Source organism: Centropristis striata, chromosome 17 (genome assembly GCF_030273125.1).
Source record: "Centropristis striata isolate RG_2023a ecotype Rhode Island chromosome 17, C.striata_1.0, whole genome shotgun sequence".
In the NCBI taxonomy this organism is placed as follows: domain Eukaryota; kingdom Metazoa; phylum Chordata; class Actinopteri; order Perciformes; family Serranidae; genus Centropristis; species Centropristis striata.
In genome coordinates this window covers 8,031,364-8,058,777 of record NC_081533.1, presented here as the reverse complement: position 1 = coordinate 8,058,777, position 27,414 = coordinate 8,031,364, and the positions used below count along the sequence as shown (strand labels likewise).

Below are 27,414 nucleotides of genomic sequence, written 5' to 3'. Positions count from 1 at the left end.
CTAAAATCGTTGTGATGTGATGTTGTTTGTGAATTAAGTAATTAAAATGAGCGGTTAATTCACCGGAGTTAGCATCCTTTAGCCGACTCTGGTGAGCCTGAGGCTAACGTACACGGTTAAAACAATATACGGTTTGAAAGATAAAAAGTTAGACTCTAGCTTCACACCACTTCAGGAACTGGAAAAATAGCATTATCATTTGTATGAGTAGTTAATGTAAATGTTGATAGAATATTAGCCAAAAGCTGTCCGATGTGGGATTCAGTGACGCAAGAATATATCAAACAATCTGCATAGCAAGTACTTTTACTTTAGTTACTTTAAGTACATTTTATTGCTGCTACGTTTGTACTTTAACTACAGGAAGTTTTGGCAGAAAAATAATGTAAAATTTCCCAAAAAAATATGTTACAAATACGGAAAGAAAACGGGAAATAAGCACGAAAAAAGGGAAACTACCAAAAAAAAAAAAGACATTAAAATACCAAGAAAAGGTGAAATGACCAAAAAAATATCTAAAATTATCAAAAAATGACCCCAAATTACCCAAAAAAGACATAAAACTACCATAAAAACCGGTAGGGGGGAAAGGGATTTCTGGAAGTTACATTAATCTAAACCCTCACTGTGATGGACTCGTCCTGTCCCTCTCTCTGTGTGTGCTACAACCTTACTTTATCTTACCTTATCTTACCTTACCTTATCTTACCTTACCTTACAACCATACCTTACCTTACCTTACCTTACCTTACCTTGCCTTACCTTACAACCTTAACTTATCTTACCTTACCTTACCTTATCTTACCTTACCATATCTTATCTTGTCTTATCTTCTCTTATCTTATCTTATCTTACCTTACCACCTTATCTTACTTTACCTTACCGTACCTTACCACCTTACCTTATCTTACCTTACCTCCTTTCCTACCTTACTTTACCTTACCATACCATACCATACCTTACCTTACCTTACCTTACCTTATCTTAAGGGCTTAGCCTTTCTGAGAGACTGACAGTCAGAGACAGTTGGAGACTGAGGGACACTCCAGCTGACTGACAAGTTTGTTTTTGTGTGTGGATGAAATAATGGATGTTTATTTTTGCTGTTTAGCCTTCCCCCCCTGATTTTGCACAGTTTTGTTCTGTAAATAAAAGCACCTCAATCTGCTCTGTCACTCCAGCCATCTATTGTCCTCAAACAGTGACCCAGCCTGTTTAACCCTTGTTAGTCCTCACGTCGACTATGCACCCATGGTCCTCAGGGGTCAAAAAGGACCCCATGACACCAGACTGGTTGTAGGACATATAGAAAACGACTTTTTCTTTCACATTTTAAGGATACTCATTACCAACAAATTGACATATAATTTTCATATTTTTGTCATTATTAAAGGTCAATTTTAGTCAAATATACAAAATTAGGGCCTAATTTCAAGAGAAAAAAAAAGTAACAAAAACCCTGTCTGAGGAGGACAGCAAGCAAGAGGTCTAGGTCAGAATGTATATCTGAACATATTGTCCATTATGCATATAAAGATACATACATACACACACTCACAAACACACACACACAGAGTCATAGACACACACTCAGACAAACACACACTCACAGGTACGTATCTTCTCACAAGGACGCACAAACACACTTGAGTCAAACTTGAAAATGAGGCCCTAATTTTGTGTATTTGACTAAAATTGACCATTAAAAGTATGATATATCAATGTGTTGGTCATGAGTTGCTGTAAAGGTTGAAAAAAAGTTGTTAATCTTTTTTTTCTACATGTCCTAAAACCAGTTTAATGTCATGGGGTCCTTTTTGACCCCTGAGGAGGATGGGTGCTAAAAAAATGTATAAAACACGTAAAAATGTATGAAGAAAGTTGAAATTTATATTATCTATAAAGGATGCAGAGGGGCACATATGATGACAATTTCACTTTATATTAATGGTTTGATGAAAATGATTTGATGATCAAAAAGGAGCACCAGACCACAGGAGGGTTAATATGTGACAATGAGCCTTGTGGAGCAGGAGACCTTCACTGCAGGGTTTCATCCATCACATCACAGTGTGTTAATGATGGTTTCTACATGACTGGTTCCAGCTGAGATCATGAACCAGATCCTCCTGTCCTCCTGGCTGGGCTGATCCTCACCTCTCTCATCATCACTGATCCACACGAGGAGAGATCTTGCATGTGGCGCCAGTGGTGGAAAGAGTATTCAGATCTCTTACTTCCTTATTAAGTCCTGCATTCAAAACTTACTGTAGTAAAAGTACAAAGATATCAGCATCAACATGTACTTAAAGTATCAAAAGTAAAAGTACTCGTTATGCAGAATGAACCCACTCAGATTGTTTATATATTCTAAATATATTATTACATTATTATTTTTTACTTTAAAACATTTTTTTTTAACTTTTGACACTGCAGAATTACTCCACTAGAGTAAGAGTTCTATGTTCAAAACTAACTTACTTAATATTTGTATTGATGCATTTATGTAAGCTGTGTTTTAATTGTGTAAAGGCAGCAGGGCTCATGAATATACTCACTAAATATACTGTTATAAGATTTAATTTGAAAAAAAGTAACTAAAGCTAAATGTAGTGAAGTAGAAAGTACAATATTTGCCTCTAAATGTAGTGAAGTAGAAGTATAAAGTTACATAAAATGGAAATGAAAGTAAAGTAAAAAATTAATCTGTGGGCCTCATGGGCTCACAACCGTCTGAGGAGATCAAAGACACACACACACACACACACACTCACACAAAGCGTTGATGTTGGTTTCATGTCTTCTAGGAAAGTCTGCTCCCAGTTCTCATAGGTCTCTATGGGGCAGTCTCAGCCTCAAGCAGCTTTATAAACTGCGAGACTTTTTCTCCTCACGTTCCTAAGAGTTGTTAATGAGAGGTTTGCTTGAAGAAGGTTCTTCAGATTATATATATATATATATATATATATATATATCATTATTATTATTATTATTAATAATACTAATAATGAGGTGTGATTGTGTGGATCTGCTGTGATGCAGCCTCTCTACCCTGAACTCTGACAGGCACCAAGCCTCCGACGGTCTGAACAGGTCAGTGAACACATCATCATCAAGTGATCCATCTATCAGCCTATCAGCTGCCAGGTCAGCTGTTGATTGACAGGTATGATCATTACCATGGCGACAGGCCGTCTGTCTCTTCTTTTACACACACACACACACACACACACACACACACGCACAGATACAGAAAGAAAAGTCTCTGCTGAAAGCGTTGATGTTGGTTTCATGTATTCTAGAAAAGTCTGTTCCCAGTTCTCATAGGTCTCTATGGGGCAGTCCTAGCCTCTAGCTGCTTTATAAACTGTGAGACTTTTTCTCCTCACGTTCTTTAAGAGTTGTTGATGAGAGTCGAGGAGGTTCTGAGAGGTTTGCTTGAAGAAGGTTCTTCAGATGATCTCAGGGTTCTCAGGGAGTTTCCAGGAGTCCTCAATGAGGTCCTGGAGGGTCCTCAGAGACCCTCAGGTCCTCCAAGTTTCCAGGTTTTTTCACTTTGTTGGAGGTCAGAAGGTTTTTTAAAAAGCGGAAAATGTTGAACTGGAAAAATCACATGCATGACTTTAAACACACATGAACACACACACACACATTGAGGCACTTCAGAGCTGTCAGTACTGATCGTCCTGGAGAGAGAGACACAGAGCAGGAGGGCGGCCAAATCTGTCTGTCACACACACACATGGACACACAGGAACACACACACACAGGAGCACACACACACACTGAACACACACACCCTGGAAGATGAAACACAAACCTTCTGTTTCTTGGTTTCTCTGCCAACAATGTGCTCATTAAAGTGAAATAACATGTTGAAATGTTCCTTCCTACACACACACACACACACACACACACACACACACACACACACACACACACAGCTGGTTCTTATTAAGGACTTGCATCGTCTGGAAGTAGTTTCTGACAAGAAGATTTTCAGGGAGTCAAACATCAGGATTCAGCCAATCAGAGCGCTGTACAGGATGGGTGTGTGTGTGTGTGTGTGTGTGTGTGTTCGTGTGTGTGGGGCCGAAGTTGGTGTTGCATCTCGAGGAAACATCAAAAAACAAACAGAGATGGTTTCGAGAGAAACCCGGTCAGTACCTGTAATGTGAGACCTGTTCCCTCAGGACTAAACCTGCAGATCCAACGAGTTCCAACAAGTTACCAAGTCTCACCAGGATCTAACCCACGAGTATATTTACAGACATGCCCACTTTATGTTGATAACCCACAAGTCTCCTCTTTACTGACATGTCCACTTTATGTTGATAACCCACAAGTCTTTACTGACATGTCCACTTTATGTTGATAACCCACAAGTCTTTACTGACATGTCCACTTTATGTTGATAACCCACAAGTCTCCTCTTTACTGACATGCCCACTTTATGTTGATAACACATGTAACAAATATTAATCTGCAGCTTCGGCTCAAAGACGAGGCGTCTGATTGGACGGTTCTCTTTATTCTTTATTGTGATTGGCTGTCAGACATTTTCCTAAATATCAATAAAAAAAACAAACATCAAAGTTTTCATGTAACAGGAAGCTGATCGCAGCTGCGATGACATCACGGCGTCTTCAATGTGAAGACTTCTCCCAGAATGCAACAGCTCACAGTGACAGACAGGCCAGTGGATCAATGGGAAAAGAGTTTACATGATGATGTCATGATTCAGTCTTTGGATGTTTACGGCTCATTTAACGTGATTATTAATCAAATATTCAGAGAAAACTCAAGTCCAGAATCTGATCCGGTACCTGAATAGTTCTGGTTCTGTTTTCTGTTCTGCTGCCAGAGAACCGGAGCGAGGGGGTGGGGCAAAACGGAACCTGTGAACCCATTGGCTGTCGCCAGGTGAGTGTTCCTGCTGCTGCGATTCTTCTGGTTCTTGTCCGGCGGATCTGGGACGTGGTCTTTGGTCCTGAAGTCCCAGGCAATTTTGAAATATAAGACGAATCATTTTTGTTCTTTAGTTTTTTTTTTCTTTATAAAATGAAAATATAAAAACATTGATCTCTGTTTTACACGATCGAACATCAAACATTACATATCAGGTAGAAAAAGTGCTAAAATATAAAACAGTTCAATAAAAATAAACATTTGTTTGTTTGTTTCTGTACTGAAATGTTAAAAAGTGTCCGGATCACATTTAATACACTTTACAACTGGACAACCTGATCCTGATCTGGACCGGACCACCTGATCCTAATCCCGTCTGGACCACCTGATCCTGATCCCGACCGGACCACCTGGTCCTGACCGGACCACCTGATCCAGACCTGACTGCAGTCTCCAGGGACGAGTGTTTGATTTAAAAAGGACAAAATTCACGTTAAGGGTTAAAAACAGCTGCAGATCCTGAAAGTCTGAGGACCTGGACTCAATAAAACCAGATCCACCATCAGTGGACTCGTGTGGTCCACCGTCTGTCTCCTAGACCATCACATTGATTCGGATCAAACCCGGAGAAGGTTTGTAGATATTTCTTTAAGAGGTTCCTTTTGTTCTCAGAAAACGTCTTGAAATGCTGAAGATTCACATTTCTATGAGAACAACGAGCGTTCGGAATACTCCTTATTCCTAAAACGGTTTGTTAAAATCCCAGAATATTCCAGGCAGTTTAAGACGACTCGGACTCGTCGTCCTGACGAGTCTTGGCAGTCGTCGTGGCAGTTTGTCTTCTGGCCATCAGCTGATCCAGCAGAGTCACAGTTTAGTCCTGAATCTGGAAAATCCTGATCCTGAACCAGGACCGGGACCAGGACCAGGGGTGGGCGGGGCTTCAGCGAGCACATACAGAGGACAGAAGCTTCCAAAATAAGAAATCAGTCAATAAACAACTTACTAAATAAATTGATGCCATTAAATGCAGCAAATATAAAAATACAAATAAATTTAATTAATAATTGATAAAGATGTAAATTGATATTATTTATTTATTTACCTTTGCATTAATTTCTCTCTTTATTAACTTCCCTGTTAATTAACAGTTTATTTTTAAATTTTAAATGAATTTACTTATTTTTGCATTTACCTTTCATTTATTGAAAATAATTTATGTATTTATCTATGCATTATTTTCTCTTTGCATTCTTGTATTATTAAGAATTTAAATAATGCATACAAAATAAACACATTTAAGCATAAATAAATACATTTTAAATTAATAAAAAGGGAGTAATAAATTGTAATGTAAATAAATAGGGATATTAATATAACATAAATGAAGAAATAAGCTCATTAAAACAGTTATTAGTATTATTATTTTTAGGTCATTTGATTATTATTAATATTACTCTAATTATAATAATTATAATTATTATTGTTCTGGCAGCTTCTGTCCTCTGTTCAGCTCCAACAGGATTCTGTCCAATCAGAATCCTCCTCCTGTCTCGGTTGGATGCTGATTGGTTTGCTGAAGTGGGAGGAGCTTTGGTTTTCCTGAGCAGTGGGCAGGGTCTGTGTCTTGGCTGTGATTGGTCAGTAGAGCAGAGTGGGAGGGGTTTTGTGTGTCCTGAGCGTCTGAATGGAGGAGAGGATTTTCTTCTGGTGTCCTGCGAGGGTCACGCCCACTCTGAGCAGGTCTCTATGGAAACAGGACATTAATTTATGATTTTATTCATGTATTTATCTTTTTACTTTTACATTTATTTACTTATTCTTTATTTATTGAATTTATTTATTATTTAGCGGGCACTCTCATAGTGCAGAAGAGACGCTGCACAAATAAAAAAATAATAATGATATAATAGTAATGATAGTAATAATAATATTAATGACAATGATAATAATAACAACAATAATAATAATATTAATAATAATAGTAATAATAACAATAATAATAGTAATGATAACAGGAATAATATTAATAATAACAATAACAATAGTAATAATAACAATAATGATCATAAAATAATAATAATGATAATAATAATGATAATAATAATAATAATAATAATAATAATAATAATAATAGTGATAAAACCAAAAACATTGATAATAATAATCGTAATAATAATAATAGTTGTTACTCTGTGTTGAGCTGTGAAACGATCTCCAAGCTGCTGAATCCTTCCTGCAGAAAGTTCTGCTCGTAGCGCTCCATCTTTATCCACCGCAGCCACTCAGAGACAGAGCCGCAGGAGGACAGGGGCGGGGGGACACGCTGGTCCAGCAGGGGCTGGGACACACTGAGAAAGACACAGGAATAAAACAGAGCTGCAGGAGGACAGGGGACACACTGAGACGGACACAGGAATGAGACAGAGCTGCAGGAGGATAGGGAGACGGGACAGTCTGTGTTGTTTACCTGCGTCCCTCTGCGAGCGTGACCTTCAGGGAGGCGGGGTTTCTGATCAGCCTATCGAGAGCAGCCACCACGTCGCAGAACCTCGGCCGATTGGCTCGTTCCTTCTGCCAGCAGTCCAACATGAGTGCATGCAGAGAGGACGGACAGTCCGGAGGAGGCGGCAGACGGTAGTCCTGCTCGATGGCGTTTATCACCTGAGAGACAGGGGGGTCAGAGAGAGAGAGACGGGTCGGAGAGACAGACGGGTCAAAGAGAGAGAGAGACGGGTCAGACAGAAAGACGAATCAAAGAGACAGAGAGAGAGAAAGACATAATTTGTTGCCATAATAGTAGTAATAAAATAATAATAACAATAATAAAACTAATAAATAAATAGTAATACATATAAATAATAAACCAGATCTTTTTCGTGTTCTTACGTCCTGGTTGCTCATGTCCCAATATGGTCGTTCCCCGTATGACATCACTTCCCACATGACTATGCCGTAGCTCCAGGCGTCGCTGGCGGATGTGAACTTCCTGCAGGATAAAAACCAGAACGTCATTAATGAACGATGACTTCATAGCGGCAGACAGCGGCGAGCTGCAGGGTGACACTCACCTGTAGGCGATGGCTTCAGGAGCCGTCCAGCGGATAGGAATCTTCCCGCCCTGAGGACACACACAAGTGAGCTACAGCAGCGCTTTCAAAGTAAAAGCATCAAAGCAGGAGAACCACCATCATTCAGAACTTAAACAGAACAACAGAAGACCGAGAACTGAACCCTGAGGAACTCCCTGAACCAGAACAACAGAGGACCGAGAACAGAACCTTGAGGAACTCCATGAACCAGAATAGCAGAGGACTGAGAACAGGACCCTGAGGAACTCCCTGCACCAGAGCAACAGAGGACCGAGAACAGCACCCTGAGGAACTCCCTGTACCAGACTCCATTCAGAAAACCATCGTTTTAACAGCTGTGTTCTATGTTTATAGCAGACAAACCTGACAGCATCCTTTAGATCATTTTTTCTCACATTAAATCACAGATAAATAACTTTATTGTGATCAGCTGACTCACCAGAGAGCTGGTGTACGTCGGGTCAGATGAGTTCTCCGTCAGGAACCTGCTGAGACCGAAATCTGACACCTGGAACACAGAAACCCTGTGAGATCACACAGACAGGTGGACAGACAGACACACAGACAGACAGGCGGGAGGCTGTCTCACCTTACAGACCAGGTTGGAATTGACCAGGATGTTGCGGGCTGCCAGGTCTCTGTGGACGAAGCTCATGTCTGACAGATACTTCATCCCTGCCGCGATACCACGCAGCATCCCCACCAGCTGGATGGTGGTGAACTGCCCGTCATTCAGCTGCAGACAGACAGGCAGGGAGAGAGACAGGGAGTCAGACAGACAGACAGACAGGGAGAGGGAGACAGGTCGTCAGACAGACAGGCAGGGAGAGGGAGACAGGGAGTCAGACAGACAGGCAGGAAGAGACGGGGAGTCAGACAGACAGACAGGCAGGCAGGGAGAGAGAGACAGGGAGTCAGTCAGACAGATAGTCAGACAGACAGACAGACAGACAGACAGACAGGGTCTCAACCTCAGGGAGCTGTCCAGCGCTCCGTTCTCCATTAACTCGGTGAGGATCACACAGACAGTCAGTCAGTCAGGCAGACAGTCAGTCAGTCAGTCAGTCAGTCAGTCAGTCAGTCAGTCAGTCAGTCAGTCAGTCAGACAGACAGACAGACAGACAGACAGGTGAACAGACAGACCGACAGAGAGACAGGTGACAGACAGACAGACGAACAGACAGACAGGTGTCAGACAGACAGGCTCTGACCCTCAGGAAGCTGTCCAGCGCTCCGTTCTCCATGAACTCGGTGAGGATCATGACAGGGCAGGACGTGGTGATCACTCCCTCCAGGTGGATGATGTTTGGGTGCTGGAACTGGCCCATGATTGATGCCTCGGACAGGAAGTCCCGCCTCTGTTTGTCTGTGTAACCGCCCTTCAGTGTCTTGATCGCCACGTAGTTCTCCTTCCGCCCTGGGACCCTCAGCCGGCCGCGGCACACCTCGCCAAACTCACCTGGACACGGACGCACCGGGTCAAAGGTCAATATCTTACTAGAGCATAGTTTGGCGATATTTTGCGTGGCGATATAATATTGATTCATGGTCACCAATTATCGATATTTAGCGTTCCAATGTTTTCGGAGGCCGTAATAGGCTCACTTTTAGGAATATAGTGGAGATACTGGTATCATATGAAACTAGAAGATCTAAGGAATCTAAAGGCACCAATATATGGCTGTTTTTCGCGATCAGAAAAAATTCAAAATTACCAGAAAAGCGGAAATTACAAAAAAAGTCAAAATTACAAAAAAAAGGGGAAATTGCCCAGAAAAGTAGAACTTACCAGAAAAAGTAGAAATTACCAGAAAAAAAAGTCAAAATTCTCAGAAAAAAAGGTAAAATTACAAGAAAAAAATCGTATCGTGACTCCAATATAAGGATGAAATCTCGTGGAGCCTCTGCTGATTCCCACCTCTATATCTTACTATATACAGCATATATTTAAATATCAACGTTAACGCTATAAAAACAGTGAAAACTTTACACATCATGTAGAGGTGTACTGTCCCTTTAAGGCTCATTAGCACATACCGACATGTCTACACCTCACACACAGAGACACACACACACACACATAGGTGTGTGTGTCTGTGTGTGTGTGTGCGTGTGAATGCGAGGTGAAAACTTTGCACCCTTGTTTCAGCGGTCTCTGTTCTCCAGTTACACATCACTAATGTCCTCAGCAGAGAGACTACTGTTACACACACACACACACACACACACACACAAATACACACACACACACTTCACTAGGTTCCTAACAGTTGACTTTGTTCCTTATGAACACTTTCCTGTCGTCCTCTTTAAATGTCTGAAGGTTCTTAAACATTCCTCAAACTATAAACACGTTCCTCTGTTCCTCGTACAGACTGTTAGAGGTTCTCCGGTCCTGAGGACCGACTGTTAGAGGTTCTCTGGTCTCACCTGCTCCGATCACCTCCTCGATCTTGACGAAGGACGCCTCGATCTCTTTGGCAAACTCTCTCACTGCCTCATTTGGGTCCTCGTAGGTGAACGGGTCGATGTACACCTTCATCGCTACGCAGACGATGACATCATTATCATTACATCATCAACATCAACAGAATGTGATTGGCTGAACTGAAACTCACTCTGTCCCATCTGGTAATGTCCACTCTTATCATTCACTGCTGAGGCCCGCCTCCTCCTGCTGACATTCAGACAGACAGGTAGAGAGACCGACAGGCAGAGAGACAGACAGGTACAGAGACAGGTATAGAGAAAGACAGGTACAGAGACAGACAGACAGACAGACAGACAGACAGACAGACAGACAGACAGGTACAGAGAGAGACAGGTAAAGAGACAGACAGGTACAGAGCCAGTGACAGGACAGAGAGAGAAAGAGAGAGAGAGAGAGAGAGAGAGAGAGAGAGGTACGGTGACAGACAGGTACAGGGAGAGAGACAGTTCTTTAGTTTTTCATCAGCTTCAGGATTCTTTATTTCCCCAGAGGACGGACACACACACACTCACACTCACACTCACACACTCACACACACACACACACACACACACACAGGAATGTCTTTATGTGTCTCAGAGTGTCGAGTTTCTCTTTATATAGTCGATGTGTCCCACCCTGTGTGCGTGTGCGTGTGTGTGTGTGTGTGTGTGTGTGTGTGAACCTGAGGTCAGTGTTTCATTGTTCTGTTGAGGCAAGCAGGGAGGGAGCATCCTGACACACACACAAACACACACATACACACACACTAACCGGTAACAGAAGAAGGCAAGGGTTGTGGCGGCGATGAGCAGCAGGATCGCCATGGAGACGAGGACGGCGGTCACAGCCAGCTGAGAGTGAGCCCCACCTGTCAATCAATCAATCTATGAAAACACTGACAACATTTATTTTGCTGAATTAAATATATAAACATATATTAAATTATCTCATAATACAACACAATTTTATATAATATTATATAGTAAAATATAACAATAATAAAATAAAACAATAATTAATATAAGAATTCAATATAACATGATATAATAAAAAATAAAATACAATAAAATAAAGTAGAACACAGTAGAATAAAGTAGAAACCAGTAGAATAAGGTAGAACACAGTAGAATACAGTAAAACACAGTAGAATAAAGTAGACCACAGTAGAATAAAGTATAACACAGTAAAATAAAGTAGAACATAGTAGAATAAAGTAGACCCCAGTAGAATAAAGTAGAACACAGTAAAATAAAGTGGAACCTAGTAGAATAAAGTAGAACACAGAAGAATAAAGTAGCACACAGTAGAATAAAGTAGAACACAGTAGGACCCATCAGAATGAGCTGACAGAGGGATGTGGGCTGTTCGTACCGTCCGGCAGCGTGCTGAAGCTGCTCGCCGCGCTGAATGAGCCGTACCCGGCCTGGCAGCGAGCGCGCACCTGCACCAGGTACTGAGCCGCCCGCCGCAGCCCCCGCAGCACCACCGAAGAAGACTGGCTCAACACGTACTGCCACTGCCCCGCCTCCTCGCCGTCCTGATGGTGACATCAGTTACATCACAGTGACATCACAGTTAAATCACAGTTACAGTGATGTTGTGTGTTATGTGTGTGTACCTTGGGGCTGTAGCGGAGCTGGTAGTCCAGGATCTGGTTCTGGTTCTGCAGGACTGGAATGTTCCACTCTAAAGACAGACTGGACTCTGAGGCCGCCGCCCTCCTCAGACCGGAGATAGGAGGAGCAACTACACACACACATACATTATTATTATTATTATTATTTAAAATGATAATATTATTATTTAAATTTATATTATTATTTTTACATTTTATATCAATAATATTATTTTTAACATTTTTATGATTATTAGTCTTTCAGCTTGTCTGTTGTTGGGTCATATTAATATTTTTCTATGTAAAGAAATTAATTTATTATAACTATACATTTCCTGTCCAATCAGGAGTCCGTGGGAGGGGCTAAGGACTTGGCATAAAAATATATAATGGCAAAAAAAATTTAAGTTATACACGAGTGTTTATAAAATATTATAGTAATGGCAATACAAATATAAAAAATGTTTCTTATATTTCTTATACATTTGTAATAATAGTATCAAAATAAATCTTAAAAAATATTTCTTTACATAGAATGAAATAAGGTTCCTAAAGTGACTAAACTCGCATAAAAATATAAAATTAAACAACAAAAGAGATTATGTTAAATTATGATTTCTAGTTAAACATGATGAAATGATGTTTGGGAGCAGTGTGGAAGGGATTCTGGGTAACGTAGTGTACCGTCTGTGCTGGTGGTGACGTTCACTCTGCTGGAGGCCGGCTCTGATTGGCTCACAGCGGACACGCCGTTCAGTGATTGGACGGTGAAGGTGTACCTGGTGTGTGGGCGGAGCCCCCACACAGTCACACGGCGATGAGTCAGACCACGCTGGGCCGGCCGGTACAGCACGCCATCATCACACGGGGAACAGGAACCGACCAATCCCTGCAGAGAGGATGGGAGGGGGTGGAGTCAGGTGAGTCGTGGGGGGGGGGAGTCAGAGGACAGTCTAACTGGTATCAGTGGTCTCACTGGAATTGCTGGTCTCACTGGTCTCTTTGGTCTAACTGGTCTCAGAGGTCTAACTGGTCTCGTTGGTATTGCTGGTCAAAGTGGTCTCACTGGTATTGCTGGTCTCAATGGTCTCACTGGTATTGCTGGTCTAACTGGTCTAAGTGGTCTCACTGGTATTGCTGGTCTAACTGGTCTAAGTGGTCTAAGTGGTCTCACTGGTATTACTGGTCTAACTGGTCTCTGCGATCTCACTGGTCTCTGTGATCTCACTGGTCTCTGTGGTCTCACTGGTCTCACTGGTCTAACTGGTCGCTATGGTCGCTCTGGTCTCACTGGTCTAACTGGTCTCGGTGGTCTCACTGGTCTAACTGGTCTCGGTGGTCTCACTGGTCTAAATGGTCTCTGTGTTCTCACTGGTCTAACTGGTCTCTGCGGTCTAACTGTTCTAATGGTCCAACTGGTCTCTGTGTTCTCTGTAGTCTCACAGGTCTAACTGGTCTGAGGCGTACCTTGGCGGTGGTGGTCCCGCAGGCGGAGCAGAGGACTCGGTAGTTCAGGTCTCCCCTGCCTCCTCGATCCAGCGGCTCGCTCCACTCCAGACTAGCAGAGGACTCGTTGACCTGACAGATGATGGAGCGGGGGGCAGAGGGGGGGCCTGAGGGGGCAGAGGTCAAAGGTCACACACGTGTCACTGTGACATCATCAGGCTGCAGGAGGAACAGACTTACGTGTGCAGGCGGCGTGGGGTGGGTCGGAGTCAGCGCGGTAGTAACCGTGGGAACAGGGGCAGTAGGCGGAGCCTGGGATCAGGGTGTTGCTCCTGATGGGACAGGGACCGCACACTCCGGGTCCAGAACCCGCCTTGAACTGACCTGATGGACACGCTGCAGACACAAAACATAAACAATCACTGACACACAACGTAAACAATCACTGACACACTGTAAACAAACCACTGACACACACCGTAAACAATCACTGACACACCGTAAACAAACCACTGACACACACCGTAAACAAACCACTGACACACACTGTAAACAAACCACTGACACACACTGTAAACAAACCACTGACACACACTGTAAACAAACCACTGACACACACCGTAAACAAACCACTGACACACACTGTAAACAAACCACTGACACACACCGTAAACAAACCACTGACACACACCGTAAACAAACCACTGACACACACTCTAAACAAACCACTGACACACACTGTAAACAAACCACTGACACACACTGTAAACAAACCACTGATACACACTGTAAACAAACCACTGACACACATCATAAACAAACCACTGACACACAATGTAAACAATCACTGACACACATCATAAACAAACCACTGACACACCGTAAACAAACCACTGACACACACTGTAAACAATCACTGACACAAGTCTTCTACAGTAAGAGTTTCTGAGGGGTGTTCCATCAACATGGCTAAACAAACCACGGCTTCATTGAAAAAGCCTGGTTAGAATTAACAGCAACTTTCACTAGAGGCTAAAGCCGCTCCACTAACGCAGCTCAGCTCAGCAGAGCCTTGTCAGTGCTAACTCAACCCAGAATATACAAGCTGCCATTGTGCGCAATCGCACAGTATAAGCAGCCCGTATTAATCGTACATATTGTGTTATTTTTAGTTGTTAATAAATTATCAATTACATTACTAGATACAATAAGAGTGGTTATATTGTCAGTAAGCTGGGTAATAAAATAAATAAATTGGCCTAACTTAGCGAAGTAAACTTGTCCTATATTAATTATTCTGTTACATATCAACAGGAGAAATCTGAACAGCCAAAAAAGGACTTGGACAAGTGAAAACGTAATAATGTTTGGGCTGTATCTTCATTCTACAGATTGTGTATAACCATGCACCTTGCTGCAGGACACAGCTGGAACAACTACAGCAGCAAGCAATGATGAAACTGAGAAATTAAATAATAATTGGCAACTTCATAATCAGCTAAGCTTACTCTTTGACGCGTTTTCTTTTACAGGATGTCGGCGCGATCTAAAAGCGTCATATGCTTATGGGAACTGAAAATCAAAAATTCGATATGGAGAATAAGAAGCTAAAAGTGTAATAATTAAATTGGAGATAAAGTAACTAGATAATGATGTAAGTATACATTTTACCACAGCAGACGGTCCTGGTTTAGATTACATTTAATGTGTTTTCTTGTTTTTACAGCTAGAACAAAATGAATGAAAGAAGGACTCCTAAAAAACTTTTGCACACTTTTCTTAAATTATACATGTTTAGCTTTCAGATAAAGGATTCAATCCAAAACATAAGTTGCAAGAATTAAACAGATTGACTGAAATAGTTATATAAATTCGTGCCTAGTCACATTGTGAGAACAAAGGTCTGAACCACATTGTAACCTAAAAAAAATGTCTAAACTTCCACACGGACATTACAAAAGTAAGGCACGTGTGAACAGAAACGTGGAGGAACTGTCTTTTGGGATATTTTTTTGCCCGTCTGGAATTATTTGACACACAGCTAAAGTTAGCTTGACAGTTAGCCTACCCCGGAGCAGGCTAGTTCAGTGGTGTAAGTTACCATGGTTACTGAGCGAAGAGTCACATAAGCCACTTTGATGGAACGCATCTCTCACTTAAATTAGCGAAGCTTATCATAAAAAGCCAGGCTTTTCCTTAATCCACCTTGTTGGAACACCCCTCTGGTGTGGATCAATCTGCCACTGAAATGGTCCCAACAAAGTCCCTGTCTGTCCAACAGAGTCCCTGTCTGTCCAACAGAGTCCCTGTCTGTCCCTCAGGAGGACCCACCAGTCTCCAGGTTATATTTAGAGATTTAATTTACTGCAGCAGGATCAGAGCGCCGCAGGACACAATGAGAGACAGGAAGTGACCTTGGCTTCAACAGGATGTGGAAAGTGCTGCCATGATGTCATCACTGCCATCTCCCGCCAAGAGCACGCACAAGCAAGCGCGCGCACACACACACACACACACACACACACACACACACACACACACACACAGCAGCAGCAGCAGCTGAAGTTGACCTCTGAACTTTCCACTCAGCCAGGCTTCTACTCCAACCCCTCCTGTGTCTGTGTGTGTGTGTGTGTGTGTGTCTGTGTCTGTGTGTGTGTGTGTGTGTATGTGTGTGTGTGTGTGTGTGTGTGTGTGTGTCCGGCTGGTTGTCGCCCTCCTGCAACACTTCCTGGTTGCAGTCAGCTGACCTGTGACCTTAAAAAGAATAACAGGAAGCTTGGACAGCAGAACTGTCTGTGTGTGTGTGTGTGTGTGTGTGTGTGTGTGTGTGTGTGTGTGTGTGTGTGTGTGCGTGTGTGTGTGTGTGAGTGAGTCAGATGTTCAGGTTTTGTCCTTCAGTAACCAGGATTGGAACAGAATCCTTATTTTCAGTAAAGAGGTGTGTGTGAAACAGCGCCACCACAGCTGCACCAGTTACAGTTCAGGCGGAGAGTGGAACTGCAGCAGCAGAGACAAAACAAAAACATGCTCAGATTCTGAGACTAACCTATGGTGGCCCTGAGAGTTCACAGCGCTGCAACTTAAGAAAATACATGCAAATACACAAAGCACAAGCAAACTGAGAAAACATCTTCATCAATTTGACAACACATGCGCAGACTTTAGAAAACGCTGCAAAGACCACAACACAACAGATATGTTTCCAGAGGACACTTAAAAGTGACGTCTGGACACGCTTGTGATATTATCACGTTATTTCAAGATTATGATAATTTCACGTTATAACATAAGCAGCTGATCATAGTGTGCTAACTTTATTTTCATGTTATAATTTGATATATAGCGTTAGCCCGCTAGCCCGTATCAATCACAATGCAGTTAAACAAATCAAATAAATGAATGACACATGTCTTAGTTGGTCTCTCTCAGTGGCACTGAGTTGGTCGTGATCTTTCTAGCCAGCTAACGTTAGCACACTATAGATCGGCCGCTAATGCTAGCACGCTATCGATCGCCGGCTAATGTTAGCATGATATGATCAGCTGCTACGGTAAGCATGCTATGATCCTCCACTAACGTTAGCGCGCTAACGATTGCAGGCTAACGTAAGCAAGCTATGATCAGCCACTAATGTTAGCATGTTATCGATCGGCCGCTATGATCTGTTGTGTTCTGGTCCATTTCCTCCTTCGCTCCTACAGCCGTCAGGCTGTCTCATTCTTCAAGAGATTCTACGAGACTAATTGAATTTCCCCTCGGGGATGAATAAAGTAATTTTGATTTGATTTTGATTGATTTGATTTGCATCACGTTTTCTTATTGTGTTGTGGTCTTTGCAGCGTTTTCTAAATGCTGCTCTTGTGTTGTCAAGTTGATGAAGATGTTTACTAAGTTTGCTTGTGTTTTGTGTATTTGCATGTGTTTTCTTAAATGGCAGCGCTGTGAGCTCTCAGGGACACCGCACTAAAGACACGACGGGGACATTACAGAGATGCGTCCTGTCAGAGGACACTCTGAGGACAGACAGGGACATTAGTTTGTTGGGTTCAGACTGTCAACACATTTGTCTGCTGCTCTGTTTACACTACAGTTCCCTGTTTACACTGAGAGCTTATGTGTGTGTGTGTGTGTGTGTGTGTGTGTGTGTGTGTGTCTTCTCTGGACAGAAAGAATTTTAAGTGCTGATAATAAATGAACTCTCGACCTCTCACACTGAGGAAGCTTTTACTTTATAAATTCAATGATAGAGCTTTTACTTTGAAAAATAATGAAGGTTTGTCAGGTAAAAACGGGGCTCTTATTTTGTAGACCCACCTCGACAGTGCACGTCGCTCTCGCCCGCCTCGTATCCAGGGCGACAGGCGCAGTTGGAGGTCGGCTGCCCCACCCACAGCCCGTCCTCGGCGCAAAGCATGCTGGGAGGTCCAGACTGCTCGCCGAGCGGAGTCACGGCGTTCTCCACGCACACGCCCTGAGCCTGCCACACACAAAATACATTTCAAAATTAAAGCTTTTGTAAACTAAATAATGAAGCTTACTTTTAAAAGAAAATCAAACGTTTTCTATGAACAAATAGACAGTACTTTTATTTTGAAAAAAAAAATGTCAAGGCGGCTATTTTATAAATCAGTACTTATCAGTGCTTTTATTTAGAAAAATTAAAAGTACAAAATTCTTATTTAATAACAAATTAATTATTTTATAATTAATTAATGCTTTACATTTGTGAATAAGAAAACTTTTATTTAATTTTATTTTGAAAATAAATTAGAAAATCCTATTAATTATTGAGGATCAATTAATAATGCTTTAAACAAAAATATTTTTATTTATATTTTGATAAAAGTCACAAAGCTTTTATTCTATTACACAATGAAGCATTTACTTTGTAAAGTAAATTACAAATATCATAAAAGTGTTATTTTTTATTATAAACAACAGGTTTTATTTTGAAAAGAAAATTACAAAGCACTTACGAAATAATAGTAATTTCATTTTGTTAACATGATTTATTTATATATTTATATTGATTTGATTTATTTATTTTTTTATTATATTTTCGTACGTGACAAAACTATTATTCTATGAATCAAAATAAATATGCTTTTATTTTGTATAATAACTGACAGGAAATCTATATGATTGTGTTTTGACTTTTCAGAATAAAACATGTTTGGGTTACCTGCTCCACCAATGAGTGTGGGACGGTTTCCGGGAAAGAGGCAAAGGCGCGGCGGAGGGGCGGGCACTTTCTGTAGAAGACGCGCACGGCGAGCAGCGCCATGCAGGCGCCCTGGCTCTGGAAGGCGAGGTAGAGGCCCGCTCCCCGCAGCGCATCCAGGCGCAGCAGCTTGACGTTGGAACGCTGCTCGCCACCGCGCCGCAACAGATGGTCGGCCGCCACCGTGGTCACCTTGGTGTACGGGTTCTCCATCCACGCTGGGTGAGTGGGCGTGGCCTCATCGCTGTCGCTCTGGTAGTAGTACAGGTTGAAGGTTTCTTTACAGGGACGCTGGTTCAGACTGGAACACTCCATCATGGTGAACCTGAGGGAAAAGTATCGATCACTAATCTATAACTGATCAATAACCTTATTTTTAATCTATAATAATCTGTGAATCGAGTGGACGAACCGGATCTCGACGTAGAGCGTGGTCGCTTCCCGGCGGGGGATCCAGCGTGTCCTCAGCCAGTAGGAGGCCGGGCTGTTGGGCGTGCAAATCTCATAGGTGCGCACGCTGTTCCCCTCGTCATCAATGCCGCTCGCCTCCTCCCACTGCGGACAGCCAGGGAACGGGTTAGCATTCTGCACTGAAACCAATGGAGATGTTAGCTCTGAGCCAACAGACGCTGTTACCTGAGGATCGTCCGCCGGATGGTTCGTCCACCGGAGGTCAGACGTCTCCAGCCTCGTGTTCACCAGCACCTCTGAGAGACAGATAGGGTCAGACAGACAGATCTTTATACACTGAGCTCAAGTTTCACTCACTAACATCACCACACATGAAGAACATTGGGCTCACTGAATCCACAAGAGTCTCAGCTTTCCAGTCAGACCCGATTTATGCAGCTCACAGACTGTTTAGGGACCCCAGGATACACAAAGATTCACACACAAGAGGACACAACAACACATTTACTGCAGGAGAAACACTGACTGAACATAAAGTGGGCATGTCAGTAAAGAGACTTGTGGGTTATCTACATAAAGTGGGCATGTCAGTAAAGAGACTTGTGTGTTATCTACATAAAGTGGGCATGTCTGTCAGGATATTGGCTGCAGCCTCTGGATGAACTAACAGACGAGTTCTTCATTTGGTTGTTGATGATTTTCAGTAAAAGTCTCGTCTCAGAAGATTGAGCTGAATAAACAAGTGTCAAATTTAAAGGAAATAGGCTGAGAAAAGCATTTAGCAAAATAGTTTGAATATTTCAAAAGACCTTTAACACACACACGCATGCACGCACACACACACACACACACAAACACACACACAGTCAGGAGGTTTACTCAGGAACACACTGAGTGAATTACAGATCTTCATTCCTCAGCTGCTGCAGAGCGGAACCGACCAATGGCTGCTCTCCTTTCTCTACACTGTAATTACGCACACACACACACACACACACACACACACACACACACACACACACAGACTTTTTAACTCTCCTTGTCGGTTAATTAAAATGAGAAGCGACTGAAACAATTACAGGAAATGAGTGTATGTGTGTATGTGTGTGTGTGTGTGTGTGTGTGAGCAGCAGGTCAGTGTGTTTTTCACACCTGGGCAGGTTATTAATGTGATGAAGTGTGACTGACTGCAGGGAAACATTCAGCATGTTTGTCATGAGACGTTTATTAAACTTCAGAGTCTAAATCAGGTTTCAAGACTAAAGTCGCGGAAGTAAAACATGTGGGAACGTCAGAAAGATTCAACATAAACTGGGTAAAGCAGCAGAATAAAGCTGAAAGATTTACAGAAAGAAATTCAGTAAAAAATACAAGAAAAGAAACGTGCAGAAGTGTGAGTAAAAGTTAGATAACGGTTTTTAGAAATGAAAGACAACCAGCCAAGAGAAACATTCATTTAGGAAAACACTGAATATGTTTCTCGTGAAACGTTCCACTTTAATTAAACTTTTCCATTTTAGAGTCTAAATCAAGCTGAGCAAAGTGGAAAAAATGTGTAAAAGTTAGAAATTTCAACAAAAAACAGTCGAGTGAAACTGAAAACATCTGAGAAAGAAGTTCAGAAATAAACGAGTTTGAATATTTCAACAAAAAAAAACAAGAAAAGGTGAAAACTGAAATAATCTTGTATAAAAATATTGTGAAAGAGATAAAGAAGCTTTGAGCAGCTAAGATATCTGATCTCCTGCTGCACCTGAACGCATCTCAGCCGCCGGCCGGCGGCGGCAGTGATGTCATGGTGAGGTCATGTCATGTGATCTGGGTTCTAACAGACTGAAACTGAGAGAAATCATCTGAAGCTCAAAGAGAAACCAGAGAAACGAAAAAAGTCAAAACTTCAAAAACACAAAATTGAAGTAAAGCAAAGCTGAGAATTTTGGATAAAAGGTTCATGAAAAAAAACGAGGCGTCCCGGTGGCTCACACTGGTAGAGCGCTTACCACATGGCCGTGTGCTTGCTGCAGCGGACCAGGGTTCGAATCCGGCCTGAGGTCCCTTTGCTGCATGTCTTCCCCTCTGTCTCCCCCTTTCTATCTCTCTCTATCCAATAAAGCAGTAAAAATGCCCAAAAAAAAGAATCTTTAAAAAAGAAAATGCAGAAGAAAAAAAAGTGAAAAATTTTGTGAACAAGTTGGAATATTTAGTGAAGTAAAGTTTATATATATGTATGAGGGGTGTGACGAGATTAAACTCAATGGTACTTCTCGTCACATTAAAAATCTGTCTCGCGAGATTTGTGAGTTATCCAAACTTCTATTTGTGACCTGTGGGGGCAGTAAAAGGAAAAGAAGAAGAGGAGGAGAAGGAGCAAGCAGCCAGAATGACGTCGCAGGGGCCGGCGGCTCGTTAAGAAGAGTAAGAACGAATCGAAGCGGCACAGTCCTCCTGCAGCAGTCTCTCCCAGCTGCAGAGCCAGAGGGGATGTTAACCCCTTAGCATCCAGTCTGCAAATTGCTAACAGGCTAACAGTTAGCTCTGTAGCAGTACAGTGCGTATGTGCTGCTGCAGGAGGTGTTCACTTAGTGATCTCTGTTTGTTTACAACAAGCACCGGACACTCTGTGCACAGGTAGTGATGCCGTTACTTCAAGATCGCTATGTTTATGATAATTAGTCATGCTGCTTTGTTTATGATCAGCTGCGGATGTTGTGCAGTTAGCGACGGCGGCCACAGTTGCTTCTCCCGTGTTTAATCCGTTGTGTATGTGATCACGGTCGAAACTTTCGCTAAGCGATTATGCGACGATCAAAAACCATACGTCACCTCCGGAGTCTCGTAAATCTCTCTGGGGGATTTTATATATTTATTTATCTTATTTTAACTTTTATAAATTTTAGTTTTAGTTTCAATTTGTGGAAGAAGTTTATTAAAAGCTCATGCTAACATTGTAGCTTTCTTAAAATCTCGTCTCGTGAGCTGAGTGTATCGTCACAACCCTAATATGTATATATAAAAAATATATGTATACGAAAAGCTGAACATTGAATCAAACAGTTTGAACATTTCAAGAAAAAAAAAGTTAGAAAAAAGTTAGATGGAATAACTAGAGAAAAAATGGTAATATTTAGAAAAAGTCACAATATTTTTAAAAAAATGTCTGGATATAAAAAGACACACACACACGTTACCAATCAACATTACAGCCTGAGCCAATTACAGCTCGCTGCAAGTGTGTGTGTGTGTGTGTGTGTGTGTGTGGGGGTAGTTTACAGAGTCTAAATGCACCTAAACCACACACACACTCTCTCTCTCTTGCTCTCTCTGCGTCTTGTATAAACATCCCTCCAGCGTTGTCATGGTAATTTCCGTGTTCTGTCATGCTCCAACTTTATCAGCAGATTCACTGTTTACACTGTGTGTGTGTGTGTGTGTGTGTGTCTCAAACTGTTTGTTGTAATTTATCAGTCGAACATTTTAGGGAAAATGTCCTATCTGTCCTGGCTAACCTGGTCCTGGTCTGACCTGGTCCTGGTTTGAACTGGTCCTGGTTTGACCTGGTCCTGGTCTGACCTGGTCCTGGTTTGACCTGGTCCTGGTTCTACCTGGTCCTGGTTCTACCTGGTCCTGGTTTTAACCAGGTCCTGGTTCTGACTCTGTATCCTCAGGCAGAGAGGTTCTGGTGTGTTGGACTAGAGTGAGGGACGGGTTTCTGGGTCTCTGGGTTTGTGTGTTTCTGGAGGAGGACTGCCTCAGCAGCCGGCTCCGGGACCTCTGAAGGTCTCAGAGCCAGATCACTGGGTCCCCCATCCCACCTCGGTGTTCTCACAGTGCAGAAGAGTCCAAACAGTTCAGAGAGAAAAATAAGTAAAAATTCACAATATTTCAACAAAATGTCCTGGAAATAGAAGTATCAGAAGTTTTATCTGAAATATTCAGAGAAAAAGTTGTGATTTCAGAAGAAAAAAGTTTGCAGTATTACCATAAAAAATTATCCTTCAAGGAGTTAAGTCACAATATTAGAAATAAATCTGTCAGAAATTATGTGAATAAGTTGGAATATTTAGTGGAGTAAAGTTTATAGGAAAAAAAAAGTTAAAATTCACAATATTTCAATAAAAAATGTATTTGAAGAGAGATCTGAAATATTCAGAGAAAAAGTTGTGATTTACCAAGAAAAAAGTTTGCAGTATTACAATAAAAACATTTAGAGGATTTCAATACAAAAGCTCCTTCAAGAAGTAAAAAGTCCTAATATTATAAATATATCAGATTTACAGTAAAAAGTCATAATATCGCAAAAAAGAGGCCAATTTTTGAGTGAAAGAAAGTCGCAGATTTACAAGAAAATGTTGCGATATTTAGAGAAAAAAATACTTGGAGGACAAAGTAATCATATTTATATAAAGTTATAATTCAAGAGAAATATTTTGAGAGAAAGAAGTTGTTTAACTTAAATTATTCGGTGAAAGAAAGTTGTGAGAAATTATTTTTTTAATCCAAACATTTCAGAGAGAAAAACAAGTAAAAATTCACGATATTTCACAACATTCCAATAAAAAATTGTCCTGTAATTCTAAGTATTATAAGAAAGATCTGAAACATTCAGAGGAAAAGGAGTGATTTCACAAGAAGAAAGTTCGCAGAATTACGATAAAAAATGAAAACATTTAGGAGGATTTCAGCCCAAAAGATCCTTCAAGAAGTAAAAAATCACAATATTATAAATACATCTGTCAGATTTACAGTAAAAAGTCGTAATATGACAAGAAATGGGCAAATTATTGAGTGAAAGATAGTCGCAGTATTACAGAAAATGTTGCGATATTTAGAGAAAAAAAGTATTTCAGCAAAAAAGTCGTAATACCTAGAGGACAAAGTAATAATATTTATATAAAGTTATAATTCAAGAGAAATACTTTGAGAGAAAAATGCTGTTTAACGTCGCAAGTAAAAAAAACGTGAAATATTTGGCAAAAGAAAGTCGTAAGAAATTATTTTTAAATTCAAACATTTCAGAGAAAAAGTATGTAGAAATTCACAATATTCCAAGAAAAATGTCCTGGATTTCTAAGTTTTTGAGGAAAGATCTGAAATATTCAGAGAAAAAGTCGTGATTTAACAAGAAAAAAGTTTGCATTATTACGATAAAAAAAACGAAAACATTTAGAGGGTTTCAAAACAAAAGATCCTTCAAGAAGTGAAAAGTAACATTATAAATAAATCTGTCAGATTTACAGTAAAAAGTCGTAAAATTGCAAGAAAGACGCAAATTTTTGAGTGAAAGAAAGTCACAGAATTACAGGAAAATACTGCTATATTTAGAGAAAAAAAAAGTATTTCAGTAAAAAAGTCGTAATACCTGGAGGACAAAGTAATTATATTTATATAAAGTTATAATTCAAGAGAAAAACTTGAGAGAAACATCGTTTAACTTTAAATATGTGTTGAAAGAAAGTCATGAGAAATTATTTTTAAATCCAAATGTTTTAGAGAGAAAAATAAATTAAAAATCAAAATATTTCAACAAAAAATGTCACATTCCAAGAAAAAAAAAGTACTGTAATTATTTATCTAAATTTATAATTATTAATCATTTAACTATTTGCTGAAAGATCTGAAACATTCAGAGGAAAAGTCGTGATTTCACAAGAAAAGAGTTTGCAGTGTTTCGATAAAAAAATGAAAACATTTAAAGGATTTCAGCACAAATAAGAAGTATAAAGTCACAATATTCCTAGAAAGAATGCGTTAATATGTAGAAAAAGTCCTTCAGTTTATAAAAACATGGATTAGTGACAGAAAACTGAGTTTGAGACTCAAACAGAGAAACAACAGAAAGTTTATGATTTATTTAAATCAACAGGATGAGCTCTGTCCTCTCCCCTGAGCTCTGTGTAAGCAGCCTGCTATTGATTATTAATACCTGATCAGCTGATTATCAGCAGTCTGTGGTGGAATGTAAATAAGTACATTTCCTCAAGTACAGTACTTAAGTACAATTTTGACATACTTGTACTTTACTTGAGTATTTGTATTTTATGTAACTTTATACTTCCACTTCACTACATTTTGAGGCAAATACTGTAACTTTTTACTCCACTATATTTAGCTGACAGCTTTGGTTATTTTTCAGGTCGAGATTTAAAATAAAAAACATGATCAATTTAAAATTATTACAGATGTTAATAAATTAAACCACATAAAAGTGTATTAAGTAGTTAAAACTAGCCTTACCTTGACAATAGTAAAACTAGTATTAGGGTATTAGTGTATTAGTGTATTGTATATTGTATAGTATTGTTTTCTTCAATATCTTGTTCATTTTAATGCCTGGTACAACGAAAGGTACAAATATAATGATAACAACAAAGTTTAATTTAGGAGCCGCTATCTAGACATCTTCCATGGTTTTATTGATGATGATTTTGGTTATTATCAATAAAAACATGGAAAAACCAGGCATTAAAATGAACAAGAAATTGGGGTCCATTCTGCATAATGAGTACTTTTACTTTTGATACTTTAAGTACATTTTGATGCTGATACTATTGTACTTTTACTTCAGTAAGTTTTGAATACAGAACTGTTCCTGTAGTGGAGTAACTCCACAGTGTGGTATTAGTACTTTCACTGCAGTAACAGATGTGAATACTTCTTCCACCTCTGTCGGTACTTATCGATCTTTCTTACCTTCGTCCGCCGCGGCGAAGCTCAGCAGCAGCAGCGGGAGGAGGAGCAGCGGCCCGCGGCGGCAGGAGGCCCGGCGGCACGGAGCCCGGTCCCGGGCCAGACCCGGGGCCCGGGCCGCGGCCCTGCGACCCTCCATCCGGACCCGATCACTCCTATCGATCACTGATCACTGACGTCAGCTGGCGTGCTTCATCGGAGCCAGAAACAAAGTTTTGTTGTTTTTGAGAATAAGGAGGAAAGTTTCCAAGATGGACGCCGGGAAAGAGGAGAAAAAGACTAAAAGTGTTCCCCGGTCCCCCTAGGGCTCCCGGTCCTCCTCGGCCCCTATCCTCGAGCGGCTCCGCTCCTCCCGGCTCCTATACTGCTCCTCCGGACCTCCGGACCTCCTCTCCTCCTCTCATCCCTCCATCCCTCCCTTCTCCTACTCCTCCGGGTCCAGCGGGGCGCGGCTCGGTCCCGGGCCGGGCCAGGAGCAGTGGGAGGCGGTCTGAGCGGCGGAGAGGAGTCGGTGGAGGAGCGGATCCCCCAAAACAGACGGGCGGAGACAGAGACACCCGGGGACAGACAGGGACAGGGACAAGTAGAGGGACAAGTAGAGAGACAGGTAGAGAGACAGGTAGTCCGGCAGGTCCCGCAGTGTCCCAGTATTCCCAGAGTCCCGGTCCGGAGTTTCTCCTCTAACTGAGCAGCGACACAAAAACTTTCTTAGACAAAAGCAGATCAGGTTTCACCTCAGAAAGGCCCCGCCCCCTTACCGGCCTGTGATTGGCTGCCGAGCTGTCCATCACCAGAGGAGGGGCGGGCCTGAGGCTGAGTGACAGACTGCAGCTGTGAAGGAATGTGTCTCTCTGAGGACCTATCTGTCTGTCTGTGGACCTGTCTGTCTGTCTGAGGACCTGTCTGTCTGTCTGTCTGTCTGTCTGAGGACCTGTCTGTCTGTCTGTCTGTGGACCTGTCTGTCTGTCTGTCTGTCTGAGGACCTGTCTGTCTGTCTGTGGACCTGTCTGTCTGTCTGAGGACCTGTCTGTCTCTCTGAGGACCTGTCTGTTCGTCTAAAGACCTGTTTGTCTGTCTGTGGACCTGTCTGTCCCTCTGAGGACCTGTCTCTCTGTCTGAGGATCAGTCTGTCTGAGGACCTGTTTCTCTGTCTGAGGACCTGTCTGTCTCTCTGAGGACCCGTCTGTCTGTCTGAGGACCTGTCTGTCTGTCTGGGGATCTGTCTTACCCTCTTAGGACCTGTCTGTCTCTCTAGAAACCTGTCTGTCTATTAAAAAAATATTAACTCATTTGTTTTAATTAAATATTAAAACATAATGTATTTATTGTAAATGTATTGTTTATTTTATTTATTTCACAAATGAACTAAAATAACAAAATAAATCAATAAAAAACATACTTTATTCAATTACCAAATAAACACTTTAAACAATATAACAACTTTTCATTGATCTTTCAGTGTAAAAAATAAATATTTGATATAAAAAGTTCTTTGACTTTGTATTTATATTGACTTTTCAGGCAGAGAGAGGGAGAGACAGAGGGAGAGAGACAAACA

General features: G+C 41.3%; 1 protein-coding gene across 2 annotated transcripts; it reads right to left on the bottom strand.

Annotated features, from left to right (window-relative positions):
• Positions 1-4,521: 4,521 nt before the first annotated feature.
• On the bottom strand, positions 4,522-26,746 carry LOC131989577 (ephrin type-B receptor 4b-like). Of its 2 annotated transcripts, none has more exons than XM_059354846.1 (21): positions 25,860-26,746; positions 19,395-19,465; positions 19,171-19,313; positions 18,720-19,083; positions 17,852-18,014; positions 13,775-13,930; positions 13,556-13,701; positions 12,773-12,977; positions 12,092-12,219; positions 11,845-12,010; positions 11,245-11,341; positions 10,619-10,674; positions 10,431-10,544; positions 9,212-9,459; positions 8,590-8,736; positions 8,440-8,508; positions 7,980-8,029; positions 7,798-7,897; positions 7,379-7,572; positions 7,101-7,259; positions 4,522-6,655 (listed from the first exon to the last, which is right to left on the bottom strand). In XM_059354846.1, exons 1-21 carry the CDS (start codon positions 25,993-25,995, stop codon positions 6,550-6,552), a joined length of 3,018 nt encoding a protein of 1,005 aa, XP_059210829.1. In that variant the 5' UTR covers positions 25,996-26,746; the 3' UTR covers positions 4,522-6,549. The 2 variants fall into 2 exon arrangements, with proteins under 2 accessions (XP_059210829.1, XP_059210828.1); XM_059354845.1 differs by having other exon boundaries at positions 10,619-10,677; positions 25,860-26,571.
• Positions 26,747-27,414: the final 668 nt, after the last annotated feature.

What these genes read in the sequence shown, in the direction of transcription:
- LOC131989577 (XM_059354845.1), bottom strand. Translation starts at nt 25,995, where the DNA reads ATGGAGGGTCGCAGGGCCGCGGCCCGGGCCCCGGGTCTGGCCCGGGAC. An exon ending in CCTGAAGCCATCGCCTACAG is followed by an intron (nt 7,898 to 7,979) that starts GTGAGTGTCACC and finishes TTTATCCTGCAG; the next exon opens with GAAGTTCACATCCGCCAGCG. An exon ending in GTTTCACAGCTCAACACAGA is followed by an intron (nt 6,656 to 7,100) that starts GTAACAACTATT and finishes CTGTTTCCATAG; the next exon opens with AGACCTGCTCAGAGTGGGCG.